The 20,325-nt window shown below is 42.2% G+C and overlaps 1 protein-coding gene across 1 annotated transcript in view; it reads right to left on the bottom strand.

Annotated features, from left to right (window-relative positions):
• Positions 1-13,754, bottom strand: part of LOC119654586 (ubiquitin-conjugating enzyme E2 R2) — a 32,407-nt gene extending 18,653 nt beyond the window's left edge. Inside the window, exon 1 of the mRNA XM_038060049.1 lies at positions 12,973-13,754. Coding sequence (XP_037915977.1) covers positions 12,973-13,146 — 174 coding nt within the window. The 5' untranslated portion in view covers positions 13,147-13,754. The remainder of the gene's footprint in view (positions 1-12,972) is intronic.
• Between the last annotated feature and the right edge of the window lie 6,571 nt (positions 13,755-20,325).

Raw genomic sequence — 20,325 nt, 5'->3', positions numbered from 1 at the left:
CATAGCCTTGGGATACATACCATAGGCGTAGAAAGATTCTATTCGCCCGAAATCTTTCTTGCCTGATATCGCTCGAACGGAACGTTCAAGGGTTCTGATAACTTGCTGATTCATAGCAAGGGAAAAATGAGGATGCATCCCGAAAATGCTGTATCCAGCACATACACTACAATAGTAAGGCCAATGATTACCTATGGGGCGGTAATGTCGGCAAACAGAACGGAACTTAGCACAACAGCCAGGGAATCGCACAAACTTCCAAGTCTGGCTTGCGTTTGAATCAGTGGGACAGTGAGAATATACCCAATGACATCCCTAGAGGTCTTTCTGGGATTTACTCTACTACATCTACATATACAAATGCAAGCAAGGCGGACGATCTTCAAATGTCCGGGTGCACCAGTGAGGCGAGGAGCTGCCTAAATCTAAGGAAGATTGACATTCTTTCTGGGGGCATCCCGAATTGCTGATATCAAGGGATTTAAATTATCAACGAGGTTTCTTCGATAAGAAGAGCAAACTCGGAGAGCGTGGTATTGACATATGGTGCAGCTTAAACGAGCAACTGATTACTTGGTACACTGACGGATTCCTTACGATAAAGCATTCTGTAAAGTCGGTGCATGAAAACTACGCTAAACAACGAAGTTGAACGGCTGAGGAAACTATTGGGCGAAATTAACAAGAATGGAACAATCCAGGGAGCTTATGTGTTCATATTAAACCAAGCGCTAAAAATTTTCTGTAAATATTGTCACGAAGAGCCTCCAGATCATACTTATACAAAGTAGGATGGGGTACCTGGGAGAATACTTAATACCAAATGCGCGGTAGAAACCTTTGGAAGTAGGGTACATAATAAAGTTTCCGTCGGTTATAGGCTACAAAGAAATACTACAGTTTGTAAGTATACGATAACCAATAACATAACATAACGCATTGCGTCTTAAAGAAGTATTTCTTTAAGACGCCAGAAGAAATACTTCTTTAAGACGCAATGCGGCAGTTCTTTATAGTACCAAAGATTAAAGTACTAAATTTAGTACTTTTTGAAGTTTATCAGTATCTCAGTACTTTTTTCCTTTTTGAATACTTTTTTAGTTAAATAGATACTTTTCAGAGCTTTTCATTAGAAACCGAAACAAAGTTAATATTTGGCAATACCATATTTTGTTGAATGACAGAGTAACCGAAAAATTTAACTATGTCAGCTTCGGGAATAAGCCAAAATTTCGATAAAATCGCAGAAGCAAAGTAATGGTTTGCACCGCCTCATAAAACATATAAATTAGCCCACTAAATTGGACATAATGTGCAAGGATTCACCGCGAAAACTGGCAGTCCTTTTTGAATTTGATAGAAAACAGCTTAAGACCCGCGATATACATGCAATCGTAAAGCATAGTGGCAGGAATCAATTAATTTCGAGCTTTACAGTAACCAGAATGAATAGATTGATATTTTTAATTAGAACATGCAAACAAAGTATACTTTAATATGTTGAGCTTTAATGAATCATCTTTGAAGCTTCATAGCATCTTGTACCACATCCTCTGTTTCCCATATCTTGACCAGAGGAGATTCTTTGAAGAGAAATTAGAATATCACAGATGTGGATCTCGCTTGGCTACATTTTTGATCCGCGGAATATTTACAATTAATTGAGCGCATTAATAAGTAATTAAACAAACTCTCTTATCTACCGGTTTACGATGGATTGGTATCTAATGGAACCAAACATGCTTCAGGGGATGAGTTGCAAGAACAACGGGCTTCGAAGCTTTGGATTCTAGAGGAGCTGACAACATAAATTATCGTCCGTACCATGCTTAATTTTTAAATGCACATGGAGGGTTGGTTAGACCTTGAGTAGACTGCGGCTGTGGTTCCAGGTTAGTGTGGACAACATCCGTTGGGGTGGACCATACAAGGCGTCAAAACTTCCCACCAAAAAAAATAATTCGGTCTCCAATGAATAAAATGCTTATCTCCGACCGAATATTTCAACGCTTGAATATTAATCTGATAGTTTTCATTGGTAGAGCCGATAAACCGTTTACCGTAAACGTGTTGATGGAATATTAAAAGCATCTATGATGGGGGACAATTTTCAACGAACTTCCCGCCCCTTATGGAATTTAACATATTTACACCGCATTGAACCCCCATAAGCAAATGCCGCGGAGAGTAAATCAATCATTGTTAGCTGCGAAACGTGTATATATCGGATCTGATTAAAGGGATTAGAATGCTAAGTTGCCATCTATCAACGGTGCTCTTCGTTCAGCAAGGCTCGTTCCAATAGAGACTTCCCCTTATCTAACTGTCCTTGAGCAAAGCATAGGTACCCATGGAAGCACATAAGTCCTTCTATGACGCCTAAACTCCTTGCACGATGCAAGCCAGTCTTCAGGATAAAGTTGCTGCTTTTACAGTACGATTTGTCTTTAGCCTCAAAATATGCCTCAGTTTCGACGATTGCGGCGCAAAAATTCTTTCCAGTGAGCATTCTCTAGAAGTCTGAGAACAGCAAAAAGTCGCTAGTGGCCAGATCTGGACAAAATGGTGAATACGGAATTCCAAACCTAATTCATGCAAAGGCTTTCACTGATTTGTGACACGATTTTTCAATTATTTTTCAAAAGGTGCAAGAACGCTATGTAATAGTCCCTGTTGATGATTTTTCCCTTGTCAAGATAGACGATGAATGTTATACTATACGCGTCACAAAATACTGATGCCATAGTCTTGTTAGCTGACTATTGCGTCTTTGCATGCTTTGAAATGGGTTTTATCCATTTCGGTTTGTCCATTTTCTTCAATCTAACAAAAGTTACTTCACTCAAAATACTCTATCGCACAAAATAATAGTCCGACAGCTGTCAAATTTATACATGTGTCCCTTGAAAGGTAGGGATAACTAAAAATCATATGAATTTAATACTAGCAGCGCCATCTATGCGTCAGCCTATGAACTTTTCAACCGAACTGGTACAAGACACGTCTAGAAAAAAGTGTACTGGGGCTCTCACGGCCACAGGATATGTTTTTTCGACAATCGATTGCTCGTAGTCAAAACAAGATCTATTCGAGGTTAGTATGTTTATCTTGGAAACTCTTGACCCAGAATCATCTCTTGCGAAAAATTCCCGGCCAATCTCCCACCAAGTGTGATATCCGCGCTGTTATCCGATACCTCGCTGTAACGGGAAAAAATGCAAGTAAGAATTTTAATGAGGTTAAAATTGTTTATGGGAATTGCCCACTACACGCCTGAATTCAAAAGACAGTTTCAACAGTGGCGTCACACCTTTTTTTAAAATCGGCGGATATGCTAATATATTTCAAGGTGCAGAAATTTTGATGATTATTTGGATGAAATAGAGAAAATGTTAAGAGAACTCATATTAACAACAAAGGGCATCTTCCAGGTGGCACCCACTGAAAATCTGAAGCAAGAGACATCGACTGAGGACCCTTCTGAGATCTTCCCTATCGATCGCGGCAATCGGCAATCGGGTCTCGAGTTTTTCGGCTTCACTTGTACGATTGGACCAGATTTTTTTTCCCATTTTCAGTTTTACATGTGTTTAGGTTTCGATGTAGCGCGATATTTTTTTTTGAATTTCAGACTCTGGAACGGTCCAAGGCAATGGATTAAAAGACACGTGACATCTTTGCTGGTGACGTGAAGGAAAGGACATGTGAACATTGACCAATCCTATTTAAGCAGCAAGGGACAGATATAATACATACATATTACAATATCATCCCAATCATCACCAGTCTAAAAAAAATGCAAAGACGGTAATATAATGCAGTCATTACTTGCATTTCAAATGGTCCAATGTTTGTTCTGGCCATAAAAAAATGAATGCAGATAAGCTAGCTCAAAACAATACTTCAACATCTCAAATTTCTACGTATGATAATTTGTAGGAAGCAAATTTGCATTCACTTCTGCCTCGCCATAAAGATAAAAGTGGGTCGGAGAATTCGCCATATGTTCTCAAATGCACCACTTTCCCCATCGACAAAGTAAACCGAAAAAGTTCGTGACATTTTAATTTCACTTGTTTTTTGTTGGTTGCACTGGGACCAAATTCCGCGCCACAATTAAATTTACTGTCTGGAGCTACTTATCAAGCGCTTTTTTTTTCCTCACAATATTTTTTTTTTCTTCCCAGAATATTACCTCAATGGAAATTAAATAAATCTTTCCAGATTCCCGGAGATCATTTTTAGTATGAATAAGGCAATAATTGCATAGTCCATTGATAATACAAAAGATATCGTGCGCCGTGTGGCGATACAAATTTTCGAAGTGTTTTGCGTCGCTCGTATTTTCCGCATTAACATTTTCGGGGAAGTACAGTCGGAGTAAAGTGCAACACAATAGAATCCAATGAGCTTGATGAAGCTTGCTGAGCTGAAGATTAGTTGGCATTTGTTAGCCCCCATTCCATCCACTTACAGGAAGTACTTCAACTTTAAATCTAAAAATTAAAGAATGGAATATATTCTCGATTTACAAATTAGGCCTTGGTTTCCGATATCTCAAACGAATCATTGACACATTTAATCTTGGTAATTAAACAAAGCTGAAGATTAAGTATTCCAAGCGGCTGGGGGCCAAGTTGTACATACAAACACTCAAATGTGCTGCTAGCATCTATCATTGCCGTTAAAACGTGGGGGCAACAATAACATAAACAACGAGCTCCATCCAAATAGAAATAAACCTAATTTCATTCAATAATTGTGTTTGCTCGATCAAATCTTATGCGCGTATTCTTTTAATTCTCGTGGCGCTTCTTTACTCAAGTGTTTGGCATAAAATGTTGGCTGTTTTTGCTTCGATATTTTGATGACGCTTATTTCCTTATCTTGAATGTCAGTGACTTTGGTCACGCCTTCGAATAATCGGTCACAATTAAACCTGCGTAGAAAATTAAGCCATTGTACAGTGTTATTAAAATTAAATATGGACCGCCTGTAGCAACACCCAATCAACCACCGTGAAGGCGCGATGGTTGAGGGGGTAGAGCTTTAGTCCCTCGATTTCGTTGCTCCGGGTTCGAATCCCGGTCGCCATGGATGTGTTGTGTTCGTTTCCACTGATGTAAGCTTATCACTTGCACAGCATTACGTATGACGGTGATGGAACAACTGAAGCGCAGCTCATTGAAAATAGAATATTGAAAAAAATAATAACAACTAATAAACAGTGTGTAAGCCCTGTCCTCCATAAAGGGGTGAATAGGAAACACACTGTAGCAACCAAAAAGACAACAGATATAGGCGTCTTTAAAAAGCCCAACACACTATTGATTTAGGGATAATTGATTTTGAGACTTCAGTCGCTGAAACCCCGCCTATCATCATATTGGTTCATTGAGCATAGGCCAAACTACCAATTTCTTGTGGCGAATGATGAAATGTCACTGATTTATCTAAGTTCTCGATGTCTTAACTTTTGATCTGACCTACCTTCGTTGATTTTCCCAAATATTCTTACATAAGAAATTCACAAAAACCTCACAACGCTGGAATGAACTTCAGTTTTTTGTTGTCGACTCTTCTTCTCAAGGAGGGGGGAAAAGTAATCACTGTTAGAAAACGCTATAGTTTTTGCAAATGGCGCTAAATGTCAATTCGGTTTTGACATTTGTAAAGTAAATAAACGTAGAATACAAATCGACAAACCATGAATCGGTTTACTCCGCAAGGACGCGGAATAATCGTTTCCATTTTTTTGCAGCGTGAATTTTGCCGTAGATTTTCTAGCCGTCCGACACCAACTAGACAAACACTGCGGTGTTTAGCCACTCACCTTGAAAAGACTGGGCCAACACGAGATGTTCTCAAAGTTGGCCGGCCCCAGAGCAGCAGTTCTGCAGAGAATATCCTGCTGTTGTCTAAGATGTCGAAGTGGGGCCCGGAGCATCGATCAGATGACGTGCCACGCAATTGGGCATTAGCCGCCGGTACCTAAGCAGAATATTGGTGGAAGATTTGAAGATATTCCCTCACAAAGTGCAGACAGTGCATCAGCTGTTAGCTATTGACCACCAAACGCGTTTAACCTAGGTTCAAGCCATCTCAACGAGGAGGAGGACAATTTTTCATCGAAAATTATCATGAGCGATTAGGCTCATTTCCATCTTAACGGTTACGTGAATAAACAAGATAATCGTTTCTGGGGCACAAAAAAACCGTGTTTCACCCACGAAGAACCATTATACCCACTGGAGAAGTCAGGTAATCTTTCTTTGAGAACACCGCGGGCCAAACGACGACTGTGGACAGCGCGCTACAAAGCCATGATTACCGAATTTTTCTTCCTCAACTGAATGAATTGAGAGTGGAGAACATGTGGTTCGAACAAGACGGTGCAACGGCGCACTCTGCTCGAGCCACGACCAATCTTCTCAAGGAAGCATTTCCGGGTCGCTTAATCTCTCGTTTTGGTCATTTGCACTGACCGGCCAGATCACCCGATTTAACGGCTGCCATAAAACTCTGGTGACGGCCACTTGGCTCATATCATTTTCTCGGCATAATGAAATAAAGCTAATGATTAAATAAACAAATTTCACAAGCAGAACCAAAGATTTTCGAAGTAATAAAAACTTGTTGTTTCTTTTTCGTTGATGTGGGTATTTATTCTTGCAAATCCCGATATTTCGGGAACCACTTGTTCCCTTCATCAGTGCAAACAAGTTCATTAAAATAAATTACAGCAAAAGAACACCGAGTGGTTACTTTTGCCACAACTTGTACATTTCGTCAAAAAAAAACCGGAAAGTGAATCATTTATTCAGCAAGATTTATTTTTACCACTTTCATAAAAGTCCCCTAAATGTAACATATATATACCAGCGTGTTTTCAATCCTCAACCCACTTTCTATAGGCATTTCTCAATATATCTTCGTGGGGTCAAGGGACTGACGGTTTGGTACGAAATATCAGGCTTACCTGTTATCAGGAGGGCAAAATAAAGAAAATAACTCTAGGGACCGGCAAATTTGTACGAGTTACAAGTACAACGAATCCTCCGTATAACTGTGGAGATGTCATAAGCTCTGCTTCTACTTTTCAATTGTGTAGAAAATGTTTATGAGTGGCACTTATGCGCTGTGTTTTCCTTACTGAATTAATTCCTTACCATCCTACACTATTCAACACAAATCATATTTAAACTAGACTTCTAATTCTAACTAGACTAGAATTGTGGGGTCCTAAATCCGCATCAACTTGATACCGGACCGGACCAAGGCAACGTCTGACAATTTGCCTCTGCCCTGGTAAGAAACCGTAAAGCCATCATCGCCTAACATTTTTTTACCGAAAAAAATATTTACCGAACCATAAAGCGCATCATAAAAGATGACCTTAAGCTCGGAGCTTACCGAAGAAATACTGTACTACCAAGCAAAGCAGTTACTTCATCGACACACGGATGGCAGTTACCACCAATTTCTCTTCACAAATGAAAAACTTTTCATCGTAGAAGAGAAATTTAACCATTAAAATAATAGGGTGTATATGCACACAGCTCTTGGGAAGCTAAAGAATAAAATTCCAAAGTGGAACGAGGACATCTTCCGATTTCCATGATGGTTTGGTGGGGAGTGTCGTGTGAGTGAAGACTCAGTGGCACTTTTGTGGACATGTGATCAAAAGTCGAGCTTCTAATTTCCGAAGTGATGTTTTCGACAAAGAAAACCATTAAATAACATTTTTTTTTCGAATGAAAACAGTGGATATTTTAGTAAGATTCGGCAGGAATACATAAAGCGGCTGGAAGCCGACTTCATCATCAACGGCGCAACAACCGATATCCGGTTTCGGCCTGCCTTAATAAAGAACTCCAGACATCCCGGTTTTGTGCCGAGGTCCACCAATTCGATATCCCTAAAAGTCGATTTATCTAACGTTATCGCTACTGAAGATTGGCCTTCAGGTAGTCCTAATCTTAATCCGTTAGACTACGGATTGTGGAATATTTTAGAACGGATGCCTTCTCTGAACATCACCGGAATATCGAAGGATTAAAAGCCGATTCGGTAGAGACAGCAGCCTGTTAGAAGTAGAGCGTGCTGACGATAGACCCGAAATTTTAAGGGATTATGTAAACGCAAACGGTGGACATTTTGGACAATTCTCTTATTTTTGGATTAGTAAGTAATGACACAAAAAATCATAAAAATTTCCTGACGTTTATTAAAGATTTCTATAAATTAGTAGCGGGACAGAACCTATGGTAAGACTGTGTAATAAAATATTACGATTAAGCCCTGCTAACAGAAACACGAAAAAGAGTCTGCCAGTACTGTTTCTCCCTGTGAGAGGATATGCGGTTGGTCTTAAAAAGAACAGCGGCAGCTGCCTAGATGAGGAATGGAATAACATTGTGGTCCTTGAACAGCTCAACAACAAGACCTAAATATTACTAAACACAAGGCCGAGAGAAAGGACTATCGAGCTGGATTATTTTAAAAAAACTCGGAAGCTATTTTGATTAACTATCTATGTCATCACCTATGTCAAAAATAAATTCCCCAGAGGGACACTCAAATATTCCAAGAGCAAAGCGAAGTTAATGTGTCCTGGAAATTTTTAGCAACATCTTAGCCTGGAAGAATATTCCGTAGAAACTACAAATCGTTAAGTAAACTTGCTTTCGTCACTGCGGCGATGGCATACCAGGGTATAGCTACTTTAATCGGAGAATGATGGCTGACTATCAAACGATGTACTCTAGGGCTACCTACGCAACATGTTTGTTAATCAATTTTTTAAATAAAAAAAAGTTAGACTTTCCCATTATATTCTGGCAGCAATTTGATCCATTCTTCAATGTAAGAACTTTTTTGCGAAGAAGAATGATTATTAAATCCCTACAGCGGCTCGAGACATGTCTTATATCCCGATCCCGAAAGGACACAGGCACCTCCTTTTGATGCCACTTTCACTTGTTTTGTGACTTCACGCCAATGAAGGAAAAAAGCCTCACAGAACGTCCCTCTTTATCTGCAGTGTCTCCACATGCGAAGCACTGAATTATCAAGATGCTCTTTAGGCTAAATCTCACAATCAAAATTCTGGTTACAGGTTTCCTAGATCTCCTTTTTTGAATTTATCGGTGTCCAATGACACCAGATTCATACTCAGTACTTAGTCTTACTAAAATACAGAAGGAGATTAATAGGAGGAAGAAGAGGGCTTATAGTTCGAACATCCTACGAGGCGAATCCAAAAGTAAACGCACTGAGAGCGCACTGTCATTCGAGATACAGTAGAAAGTTCTGTCGCTAGATAGAGTAAGGAGACACCCTCCACGAAACAATTGCTGACGCGGCACCAGTTTGAAGGTTATCATTGGATCGCAGTGGTGTGTGTTCATCATGCGAAATACAAAAACACTGTATTTGAAATTTTGTCTCCTGCTTGAAAAAATCGGCAGCAGAAGCTTACCAAATGCTTCAAAAGATTTGCAACGAGGATGCTTTGAGCCGCACAAAAGTTCTCGAGCGGTTTGGGCACTTTAAACGTGGCCAGATGGGTGTTGAAGAGCATACTCATACTGATAGGCGCCTTTCATCATCACGAAACAACAGAAATAATGAAAAAAACAACAAGAAATCAACGTTTCACGATTGACAGAATTTCAGAAGAGATAGACAAAGATGTGTTCTACGCCTTCTCAACCAGGATCAAAAAATAATCGATTAATTTCGACCGAACTTCATGTTTGTGAATTTGTGCACCAAGAATTAATTCCCCTGCTCAGACTGCTAATCAGCATTTTTATTTGGATGGAAGACGTCTGCGAGAGTATGTGGGAGGAAAAGACCGGAATTTTTATGGTCAAGTGACTGATTCCTTCATAACAATAATCACCCGATCTTTAAGATTTGCTGAGTAAATAACACACTCCTATAGCCATAAATTTACCGAGTCCTTAAAAAGTCGAACAAAATCGTCTAGTGCAACCCTGGAGGTGCTAGTCCGGACGGGGCTCCTCTCTAGTTGTAAGCCACAACCCTGCTTGGAGGTTATGTTGCCCCAGCTATTTAAAAATATCGAATCTGTAAAAGAGGAGGATAAAATCAGCTGAGATAAAAATCATTTCTCTGTATATAAATCTCGGGAACCTGGTCCAGAAACAGCAAGAAACGCTTGTGACGTGGCTTGTAGAGATTTATCGGACCTGCTTTTCATCCGGCGATACATGACTCCAGGAAACCTGCGCGCGTGGTTTTCATATCGTAACCGCGATCGGCAATAACTCCGTCACTTAAGTACAACCGCAATTCTCGAACTCTCAACATAAGGTAGGCAAATTCACAGGAACCGCAGCTATAATACACGCTACAGACCTTAGCTATCTTCCTGAATATAGAGGAAGCATTCAACATTGCGAGTGGTTGATAATGTTGGAAAATTCGCCGAAGGGGAAGAAGGGTATCCGAATTCCACTTCCCGCGGTTAAATGGACAAAGATTGGAACTTTCCTCAAATGTATGTTTCACACCAGCAAGAAGAACCGCCCAAGGAAATAGAGCTTCTGCGGATTATGGTCCTTTAGATGTACACAGTCCTAGGTCGGCCCATCCTAACGTAAGGTTCTATTGTGTAATGGCGTTGAGCAAGAAATATAGGGTCATTTGCAATAAACAAATAAATAAAAAGTTAGAATTCAATCAATTTTTGTCATATTTATTTTTAGCGAAAGTAATCATCAATACCATCAACACGTTTCTACTTTCCTAATGGAATCGATGAAATACTCAAGAACCGTTTTAACAGCCTCTGCGGAATTGAATGTTCCCTGGCAAGAAATCCTCCAAATTTTGGAAGAAGTGGTAATCGGGGTGTCACGACTGGCGGGCAAGGTGAGTGCAGAGCCGATCAATTCGTCGATTTCGGTTACTTAATCGCAATAACAATAATAATTGTTGATGTGATAGTCCAATTGGATCCGCCAAGGTTTTTTTTCTCATAGATATTGCCCCCATACCTCTTCCGGGTTGGATCATTCTCACCCATATTTTATCTACTACCAAATGATCGTCGTGGCACTCATAAATTTCTTCTTTATATAGGCTACTCTTTGAAAAATTCTCTTCCCTAACGCGGCTAAAAGTTAACAAGAACCCAAGTTCCCGAGGAATACATGAGAATTGCCAAGATCAATGTCTTGTACAGCTCTAAATGTTCAGGCTCAAAAAAGTACGTGATCAGAGCATCCCTTTTATGCCTGAAGTGTCTAGCTTCCTGTTTCCCGACTTATTTGTATATAGCGACAATAATGCCGCGCTGCCAGTCATCAGGCATTGATTCGCTGTCGCAAACCTTGAGAAAAATTGATGAATTGCTTTGTGTTGTTAGTCAATGAATAGCGCGGACCGTTTTCTCCAGTTTGGCGGTGACATGGTATAAGGATGAGGGTAAAATTTCGGCGTCTGGTAGTTTCTCCCTGCCTTTCCCAATTTCACAGATCTACTAATTTGCCTTTTCTACCTGTGAACTATGTTTTCCCAATTTCGGACTAACCCGTGCTACTTTATGAGACCATTGAGTGGATACCACCGCTGTCTCGGCCAAGGAGCAGGTCGCGCCAGCCCAATATTATTCCGGAATTTAAAGGGAGTGAAAGAGCAAATTACCAGCGATTCTAATACTAAATAAGCGAAAAAAGTTAGCATCCAGTAGGAAACTTCTCACGATTGGAATGAGTACTTGAAACTTCCTTTGATTCAAGCATTTACAGAAGACGCCACAAATGGCAACGTCTGTGTCTGCTATTATTATTTTCGTAACATTTCACGTTTCCAGTTGCTCCCCTTGGCCAGTCCTATTCAACCCATTTCAGTGGAAAACCTGATAATTCTCGGTAAACTGACGGAAACGTTTCCACTTTTTTATAATTCATCAAGTCCGAGATAAAGATATTCCCCGCGCGGCGCGTGACTCACTCAAGAGCAGTGCCCGTGATAAGTTAAAAATAGTAGGAAAACATTCAGAGATTGTTCTTGAATTTCAATTGGCGGTCAGTCGTCGTCACGGAGGGCGGGACAAGAGGCGATGCAATGCGGTGAATCAACAAACACAGGCAGTGAATGTTTTTTCCCACCTGTTCCGGTCAATGGGGGCCTCAAAGTCAAAGACAATTGAACATCGACTGTGACTAAGTAAATTCGCAGCAGAAACAAGTCAACGACCTCGAGTTCTAAGTGAATTCTGACATACACAGAATAATTTGCGAATCTTTCGAATTATCACCTCGGCTGCAACGACACTGGAATTCAAAGATAGCGCGGTAACCTCACAGTGAGATCAACAATGAAAAAAACTCCTCGACTTCCTGCACTTCTACTTTAGGCGAAGCGCAATGTGTTTCAGGGTCTGGGCTTATGCGACACAAAGCCCGAAACAAAAGGAACTACGTCTGCAAACTACTCGACACCACACTTGACATTGGAGCAGCAAAAACGCTACAACGATGCAGTTTGTTCGCAATTTGAATTTTCGGTGGTAAACCTTTGCTAATCTACACCACGGCGCCGAAGTGACCTGAATTCGACGACAGCCGTCCAAATTGGCCAGAAGGCATTGAATTATGCAAAACGAATGAATGGCCTCTGACGAAACGCAGTTTCGCAGCGCTTGAAGCTCGTGGGGGAGATCGTGCAACGCATAACGCCCCAATTTGGCCTTTCGATGCGCCAAGATAGCGAGACATTCGCCATTGCAACGAGACAGACACTCGTGCACCTGTGGCGGTCGACGGCAGGGGACAACTGAGCAAGTCCTCGCGCGGAAGGACACACAACCCTTCACTGCCTTGCAGTGACGACGTCATGTATTCGCCGCGGGACGGCAGACTTGAACGTTACAAACCAAACAAACAACGGACTTTCCCCGAGTCCCAGTCGGAGTCTGCTCAGTGCAGCCTCGCTTACCTTGAAGTATCCGCCTTGGTAGAGCGTGTCGGGGGGTCCGAAAATTGCCACTTCCCATTCGAACAAGTTGTCCTCGTTGAGCAATTTCACGCGAAATCCTTCGACGGGCTCCTCCTGCAGGCTCTTGTACTCGAGGGCCAGAGCCCTCACGGCTGAGCTGGTGGGCGCTGACATCTCCCCGCGGGCGAACACAACTTCTTCGAACTACGGAACCACAAAATACAGCACGCACGTCCCACAGGAGAATATTATGCACGGACCGTACGACGTTGGCACAGAATTCACCTGAAATCGGGCGAGCAAACGTTGGGAACGAGGGACGGACGCGATACCTTCCACCTTTTTCTTTCCTTGCACTACGTTTCGCGGCACGGGGGAAAATTCAGAAATTTTTCACTCACGGGGCCACTGCGACGACAACGACTCAAAACTCGTTCGAAACTGACAATGCCACAAAAATGGCGGAGCGTTCAAGAAACCTCAACGACAACGATGACGGCGACGACTCGACGTTGTTCATAACAAGGCGAAACTTTGGTTTTTTTTTCTCTCACTGTTTCCCACAAGGCTCAAATTACGAACGAATTTTCACAGACCGGATCCAATGAACAACGGGCGAAACGAGCGACACACAAATCGAGCCGATTTTGAATGATACTAAAAGCAGTTCTGAGTGCGCAGCGAATTTTTTTCCTTTTTCGAAAGAAAATTGTTGACAACCATCACAAAACACTGGCAGTCGCCATGAAACAGCTGTTCGGACTTCGCTCTTTGTGTTTTTGAAAGCTTCGGAGCAGTCAAGTGGAGCATGCCGTGTTGCCAACTCCTTGCAAAAACCAATTCGTGTTGTCCAACAAGAGGAACTCAGTTGGCTGCGTTCGATTGTTTAAATTGGGAATTGACGTACAGCCCGGAAACGGAAAAGATGGAGCCACTAAATTATTTGAAAGACAAAAGTGAAATCACTTCAAATACGAATAAAAACCGACGAATGGAGACGTAAAATCGAATTGTATTATGTGATTGCCAATTATTTGAAGCTAATTTTATTTAGTGTCAGATTTAATAAACGAGTTTAGTGAATAGTTCGAAACAAGGGTTCTTATTGGTGTTTTTCTACACGAGGATTAGACAATCCTGTGTACTTTTCGTTGCCAATCCATCTACAAACTGAGCTTTAAAACTAGTGAGTAGTCTGTTTTCTAATTAGTGAATAGGATGGGAAGGCCAACATAAGGCGGGTAGCAAGCAATAATAGTAATAATCTGCCGTAGCAGGTCCCAAGCCCGATTAGGTAAAGAGAATGGATCGATAGTATGAATTTAAATGGTAGAGAGGCATCGCAGCGTATCAGAGGATGGGTGAGGAAAATGCAAGAACTTTGTGGTGCTTCAGATTACCCACAGAGGAAGGTAGCACGACCCTTGTAAGCTTTACTTAAATTGCGCAGATAAATGAGGAGAAAAAACAAAACTCCGCCATGCTATTAACATAATATGTTGGTCCTGAGCCCAGGTAAAGGAGGAGGGTTTGAGGCAACATACTCTGTACTATCCTCAGCAAAACAAAAATAAAATGCTGAGATCAGGGAAAGAGATAAATAGAGTATAGTTGCAGTTAGTCTACTATACTAAATCCTACCCGATCTCTCTTGGTGACAGGCCCCGCGACAGGCCGACCAAGAAAATGCATACAATGTCGTTACAAATATGGTGATCGGATTGAGTCACAAGCCTCGGAGAAATGCTAGGACGTCCACCTCAGTCGATCGGTCCGTCCTGTCGAGAAATAGGCAAGGGTTTTTGACGCATGGAGGGCATCAGGACGTAAGCAAGTTAGTTCGAACACAACGAACAAAACAAATACGTGTCTGCATGCGAATTGTTGGTACCGTAACTGGAAAGACCGAGGAACTCGCAAGAGCCTTTCGGAAAAGGCGCATTGATATCTGCGCTCTGCAAGAAACCTGATGGTCTGGTGCCAAAACGCGGTAAAAATGGCTACAAACTTCTCTGTTTTGGTAACCCACGCATTGAATATGGTGTTGGCATTGTCATCTCGGAGGGTCTCCGTGATGCCATTAAAGAAGTCGAACGATTTGATGATCGGCTGATGAAGCTCACTATTATATCAGCTGATCGCGCTATCCATTTCTGCCGAGAAAGCAGCCTTCTGGCAACTTCTCGATGAAAAGACCTGGGTGTAATATTCGACGATAAACTTCGTTTCAATTCCCACTTCGTTGACATCATCAATAGAGCTTCCAAAATGTCTGGTTTTATCCTACGTTCATCGTCCGACTTTACCTCAATCCAGCCCTCCTTAACACTCTTCAATTCCCTTGTCAAAAACATCCTTGAATACTGCTCTGTAGTCTGGTCCCCCTACCGCATCCGTGACGGCCGCGCTCTTGAAGCTGTACAACGCAAATTCACCCGGACCCTCTTTTACAAAAAGAACCTTCCACGGGTTGATTATACGTCACGACTCCGCACCCTCAATCTCCCCTCCCTACAGCAACGCCGTATTTTCCTTGATATGTGTACTCTTTTCAAACTCTGCAAAGGTCTGATGGACTGCTCTGCCAACTCGGATATTACTCTCCGTATCGCCTCGTCTCATGACACACGTAATGCGGACATTTTTCATGTGCCCTTCGCCTAGCTCGAGATTTACTTTCACTCTCCGATCCCGAGGTTTTGCCGGTCCTACAATGCCCTACAGCTTGGTTCATTTGACTCTATGTCCCTCTCTAGCTTTAAGCGCAAAATATGCCATTTACTTGCTCCTCCCTCTGAGGACAATATGTAATAAGAAATTTGCTTTCTGTGTATTGTCCTCATTAAATAAATAAATAAATAAATAAATAAATAAATAAATAAATAAATAAAAGGAATGCAATCGGGGAAAGCCACAGGAACTGAGGAAATTGCAGCTGAGCTTTGGGAAGCGAAGAGCTGTGGTTGTACACTGTGGCTTTTCTTTAATCGGGTTATTTAGGAAGGAAGAACACCATCTGACTGGCAAGAAAGTACCACTGTTCCAATATGGAAAAAGAAAGGTGGTCCAGCAGAATGTTCAAATTACCGTCCGATCCTGTTACTTTCCCATACCATGAAGATTTTTAAGCGCATTCTTGACAACCGTATTCGCAAAATCGCTAAAATAACCGTGAATCAAGCTGGATTTGTCAAAAACTGCGGCACTACTGACGTAATACACGCTGCGTGGTTACTCATGGAGAAACACCGTGAGAAACGTCGCCCCCTTTACATTGCATTTCTGGATCTAGAAAAAGCGTTTGACCGGGTGCCATACGAACTCATCTAGTATGTTTTACGACAAAACTTAATGCTAGAAGAACTCGTGCGCTGAGTTCAATTGCTCTACCACAATTCAAAAAGTAAAGTCCGAAGTATGGCGGGTGTATCAAAACCGCTTCGTGTCTTTGTTGGTGTTCATCAAGGAAGCCCCTCTCACCACCTCCCTTTATTCTTGTTATGGACACCGTCACACGGGATATCCAACGTCCAGCGCCCTACACACTGCTTTATGCAGATCATGTTTTCCTAGCATCCAAAAGCAGAAATGATCTCGAGCAACTTGTCCAAAAATGGAATGATCCCCTCATGCAACACGGTTTCAGATTGAATCTAAACAAAATTGAATTTTTGACGACCGATCCCCATGAAACAGACACAATCCCTGTCAGCGGCAGTGATCCGCTCAGAACCGAGCGATTTGAATATCTCGGGTCAACGCTATCTGCCAATGGAGAACTAAGTTATGAAATTGCTTCACATATTAACATAACCTGGACGAAGTGGTGTTCCACAACTGGTGTTCTTTGTGATCGACGTATAAACGAACATCTCAAATCTAAAATTTAGCGCAATGGCGTCCGTCCTGTCGCTCTCTATGGTTCTGAGTGTTGGCCGATTATAAAAGACAATGAACGGCGTCTTACGGTAATGGAGACGAAGATGTTACGTTGGACTAGTGGCGTGACACGTTTTGATCACATCCGAAATGAGGATATCCGCGATCGTTATGGGTTTGTACCGATCGTGGAAAAGTTGCGAGAGAGGCATCTTCGATGGTATGGTCACACAATTCGTGCAAACGAGAATTCACTTGCCAAGATTGGTCTGAACATCGTCGTCGATGGTATACGACCAAAGGGCAGACCTAAGCAACGGTGGCTTGATACGCTGGATGGGGATTTGAAAGCCTCGAGATTGCACCCAGATCAAGCATTCGATAGAGCTAAATGGTGAAATCGATCACGACGAGCCGACCCTGCTTGTCAACGGGACAACGGCTGAAAAAAAAGAAAAGTTCGTTTTGAGTAAAACTTTTGAAAGAAAAAGTTTTCAGTTTTACTATAGATTTATTGTGGTTATCCTGGGTTTAAACAACCATAATAAATCTATAGTGAAACCGGAAAATTTTTCTTTTCTCTAACCAGTTCGCCAGTTGTGAACACCAACTGCGCGAACCGGACAGCACCTTCTGGAGCAAACCCGAATGCTAGCAGTTCGCGAGATGAAGGCCGAGGTTCTTGGTTCTCAAATATTATCTCCCTGCCAGGACACAGAGATTTTATCACGTGCCTTGACTCAACAAAACTAAACCCATTCGGAATAAACTAATAGAGACGTGAAGTTTCGAGGCAGATTACAGTTTACATAGTGGCTCTGCGGCGGCTCACCCCAACCTAATTGTTTACCCCCTGCTGCTTTAAACATAATGGGGAGGGGGAGACCCAGTTTAAACGGAAGGACTGACACTTTCCTGGGGAGGTTAGAGCGCAATCAACTTAGGTCAATGCAATGCAATGATTAAACTTATAATTTCAATTTCTCAGAAACAAAAGTTGAGGTATAACCGATACCTGAAGTTAACAAATCCATTCCAAATTTAATTACAACTTAACTTCGCATAATGTTTTTTATGTCCTTTTTCTTTTCTTAGAAAGCTGATTGGTCCCTTGACCACCGCAGAAGTTCACCAGTCTCACGAATAATTCCCGTGGTATGCGGGTGCCGCCTCCTTGAAAACATCCTTATGCCACGACTGCCTTCCGAGTTCTTTCCCGGCTTCCAGTGAGATTTAGACAGGCACGAGGTATCCAGTTAGAGTCTCTGAAAGACAAATGTATTAAGTTGTGTTTGAGAATGATGCCAACTCGTGGTTTTTCATAAGAGGAATCCCAAATTACCTGCATGCTTCCTCCTCCTCCTCTTGAGCCAGCGCTATTCCAATGTTACCCTTGGAACTTATTCTTACAATTACTGCAGATGCAGCGTTTTCAATACCGGAGTATTGTTCTCCTCCTCCGACATGACACATCCTTGCGTTTCGCTTTTCAGCTTGAACCTTAGAAGGTCTAGGTCAAGGACGTCCAGTTGCTCCTCTTCTGTGGTGAGGCTGATTGGTCGCAAGTCCTTCGTGAACTCATAGTCGCGCCTGCCCGCTTTAGGTACGAAGACCACGCGCATGCATTCTGAAAGAGATGTAGCTCCGGCAAATCTCAACAACCTACGGCACAACCCTTTCCTGACTTGTTAGCACTGATGACGGGAACAAGTGGTTCCCGAAATATATGTATTTGCAAAAATAAAAATATCAACACTAGCGAATAATAAAAAACAAGTTTTATTATTTCAAATAATTAATCGCTAGAAACACCGCATAATTACACTCAGAACCCTTTCCTGCTCTTTCTTTAGAATGACTGGGGCATTATGACAGTTGGGCCCGGAGATTTATATTCGGGGAAGCTGTTTATAGCCCAATCAATTTTATCGGCTCCGTCCTCGCTGATGGGGAAGTGCGTTTGAAGTAGCAGCGCATCGGTTTCACTAGAAGATTTTGTCCAGGAACCTTCGAGTTTTTAAGAAAGGACGAGTTTCAATGTTCCTTGGACAGAGTGTCGACCTTTGACCTCAGTTCATCTATCGTGCCAATGTTACAAATTTGCGCACCGGAGAGTTAGTTCTGGATAACTTGATCAAATTTCCTCCAGTCTTCCTGAGGTCTCTGAGACCTCTCTCTACATTGAAATCTAGGCTGAAAAGTATCTGACTGTGATCCGAGAAGGATTTCCCTAAAAATCCCATTGTCAGTTAGTAGCGGGGGAAATGGGAGCTATTGCCCCTTTTTAAAGAGAATCACCTCTTGGGTTAATGTCCGAGTTGCCCCAAAGCGTATACTTTGCATTGTTGTCACAGCCAATCAACAAATTGACCTTCTTTGCAGGAATTAGCTGAGGCGCACTTTGAGTTCTGCAAATTTATCTTTTTCACCGTAAAGGAATCTTAAAATTCCGTCAACGTCGATCTTCATCTCCTCTAACAGCTTGTTGGCAGCGTCGACTGGATCTTCTGGTTTTGGGGAATGGAAAACCTTCTCCTTTGCGTTCCTGACTCCAAATTGCAATCTATAATCCGCCTTTTCCAGGCACTCTTCGTTTATGCGGAGTAGAAAAATTATCCTGTGTACCTGTGGTTCCGCCTCCTTAATAACCGCTCGGTCGTGTAAGGGAATCCTGGGGTTTTGAAGGCAGGATTGAACAAGCCTCTTTTTATTCGTGCGGGTCTTCGGCAACTGGATGCGATCGACCGTTAACCTCCTGTTAACCTCGTCGTATGAGATGACCTTGAGCTTTACGCTCTCCTAGGCGTCTTAGAGACATGCGAACCAAGAAACTCCCTGGAGAATAGATCCTTGCATGTAATTAGCCGGGCCACCAAAGTAAGGGACTGACTTGAAACTGAAGGGACCCAAGGTATTCAGGGCCCACATACCAAAGATCAAGCACGTGACCCTCGACATATGCTATTCCCTCACTCAGAGAGGGCGATCATCGGGCTGTTGCTTCGGTTCATCCCTCCGCCAGATCCGCTTGCTCCTAACACATGACAAGCAGGCAAACAGATCCTCGTCAGTTGGATGAACTTACTCCCCACCTGGCCGTACACACTCTTGGCCCATCCAAAGATGACTTCTAGCGGCCACCGCGACGAGGTCAAGTGAATACTTGCGAAACTTAATCTAAAGCATAATCAGAACAGTCCGTATTATAGTGGAAGCGCCAGCCCTTTTCTTTACGCGAATACTCAATACTTCGAAAAATCCTATGTTAGCCGACGGTTTCGATGGTAGGGAATTTTACCAGACGATGCCTCGCGCCTCTGCCCTCCGACAAGGGTACGAGTTATATTGATAGAAACCATCAGGTTGGTAACCTTAGCTGGTTTGAGCCTAGGTATTTGAGGAAGTTGCTTGAGGATAGATAGGTCACAAATCTGGCCCAATAGACCAATATAATTCATACTCTTGCCGCTTTTT

This window comes from Hermetia illucens, chromosome 1, assembly GCF_905115235.1.
Source record: "Hermetia illucens chromosome 1, iHerIll2.2.curated.20191125, whole genome shotgun sequence".
Lineage (NCBI taxonomy): Eukaryota > Metazoa > Arthropoda > Insecta > Diptera > Stratiomyidae > Hermetia > Hermetia illucens.
This window is presented reverse-complemented; position numbering and strand designations above follow the sequence as displayed.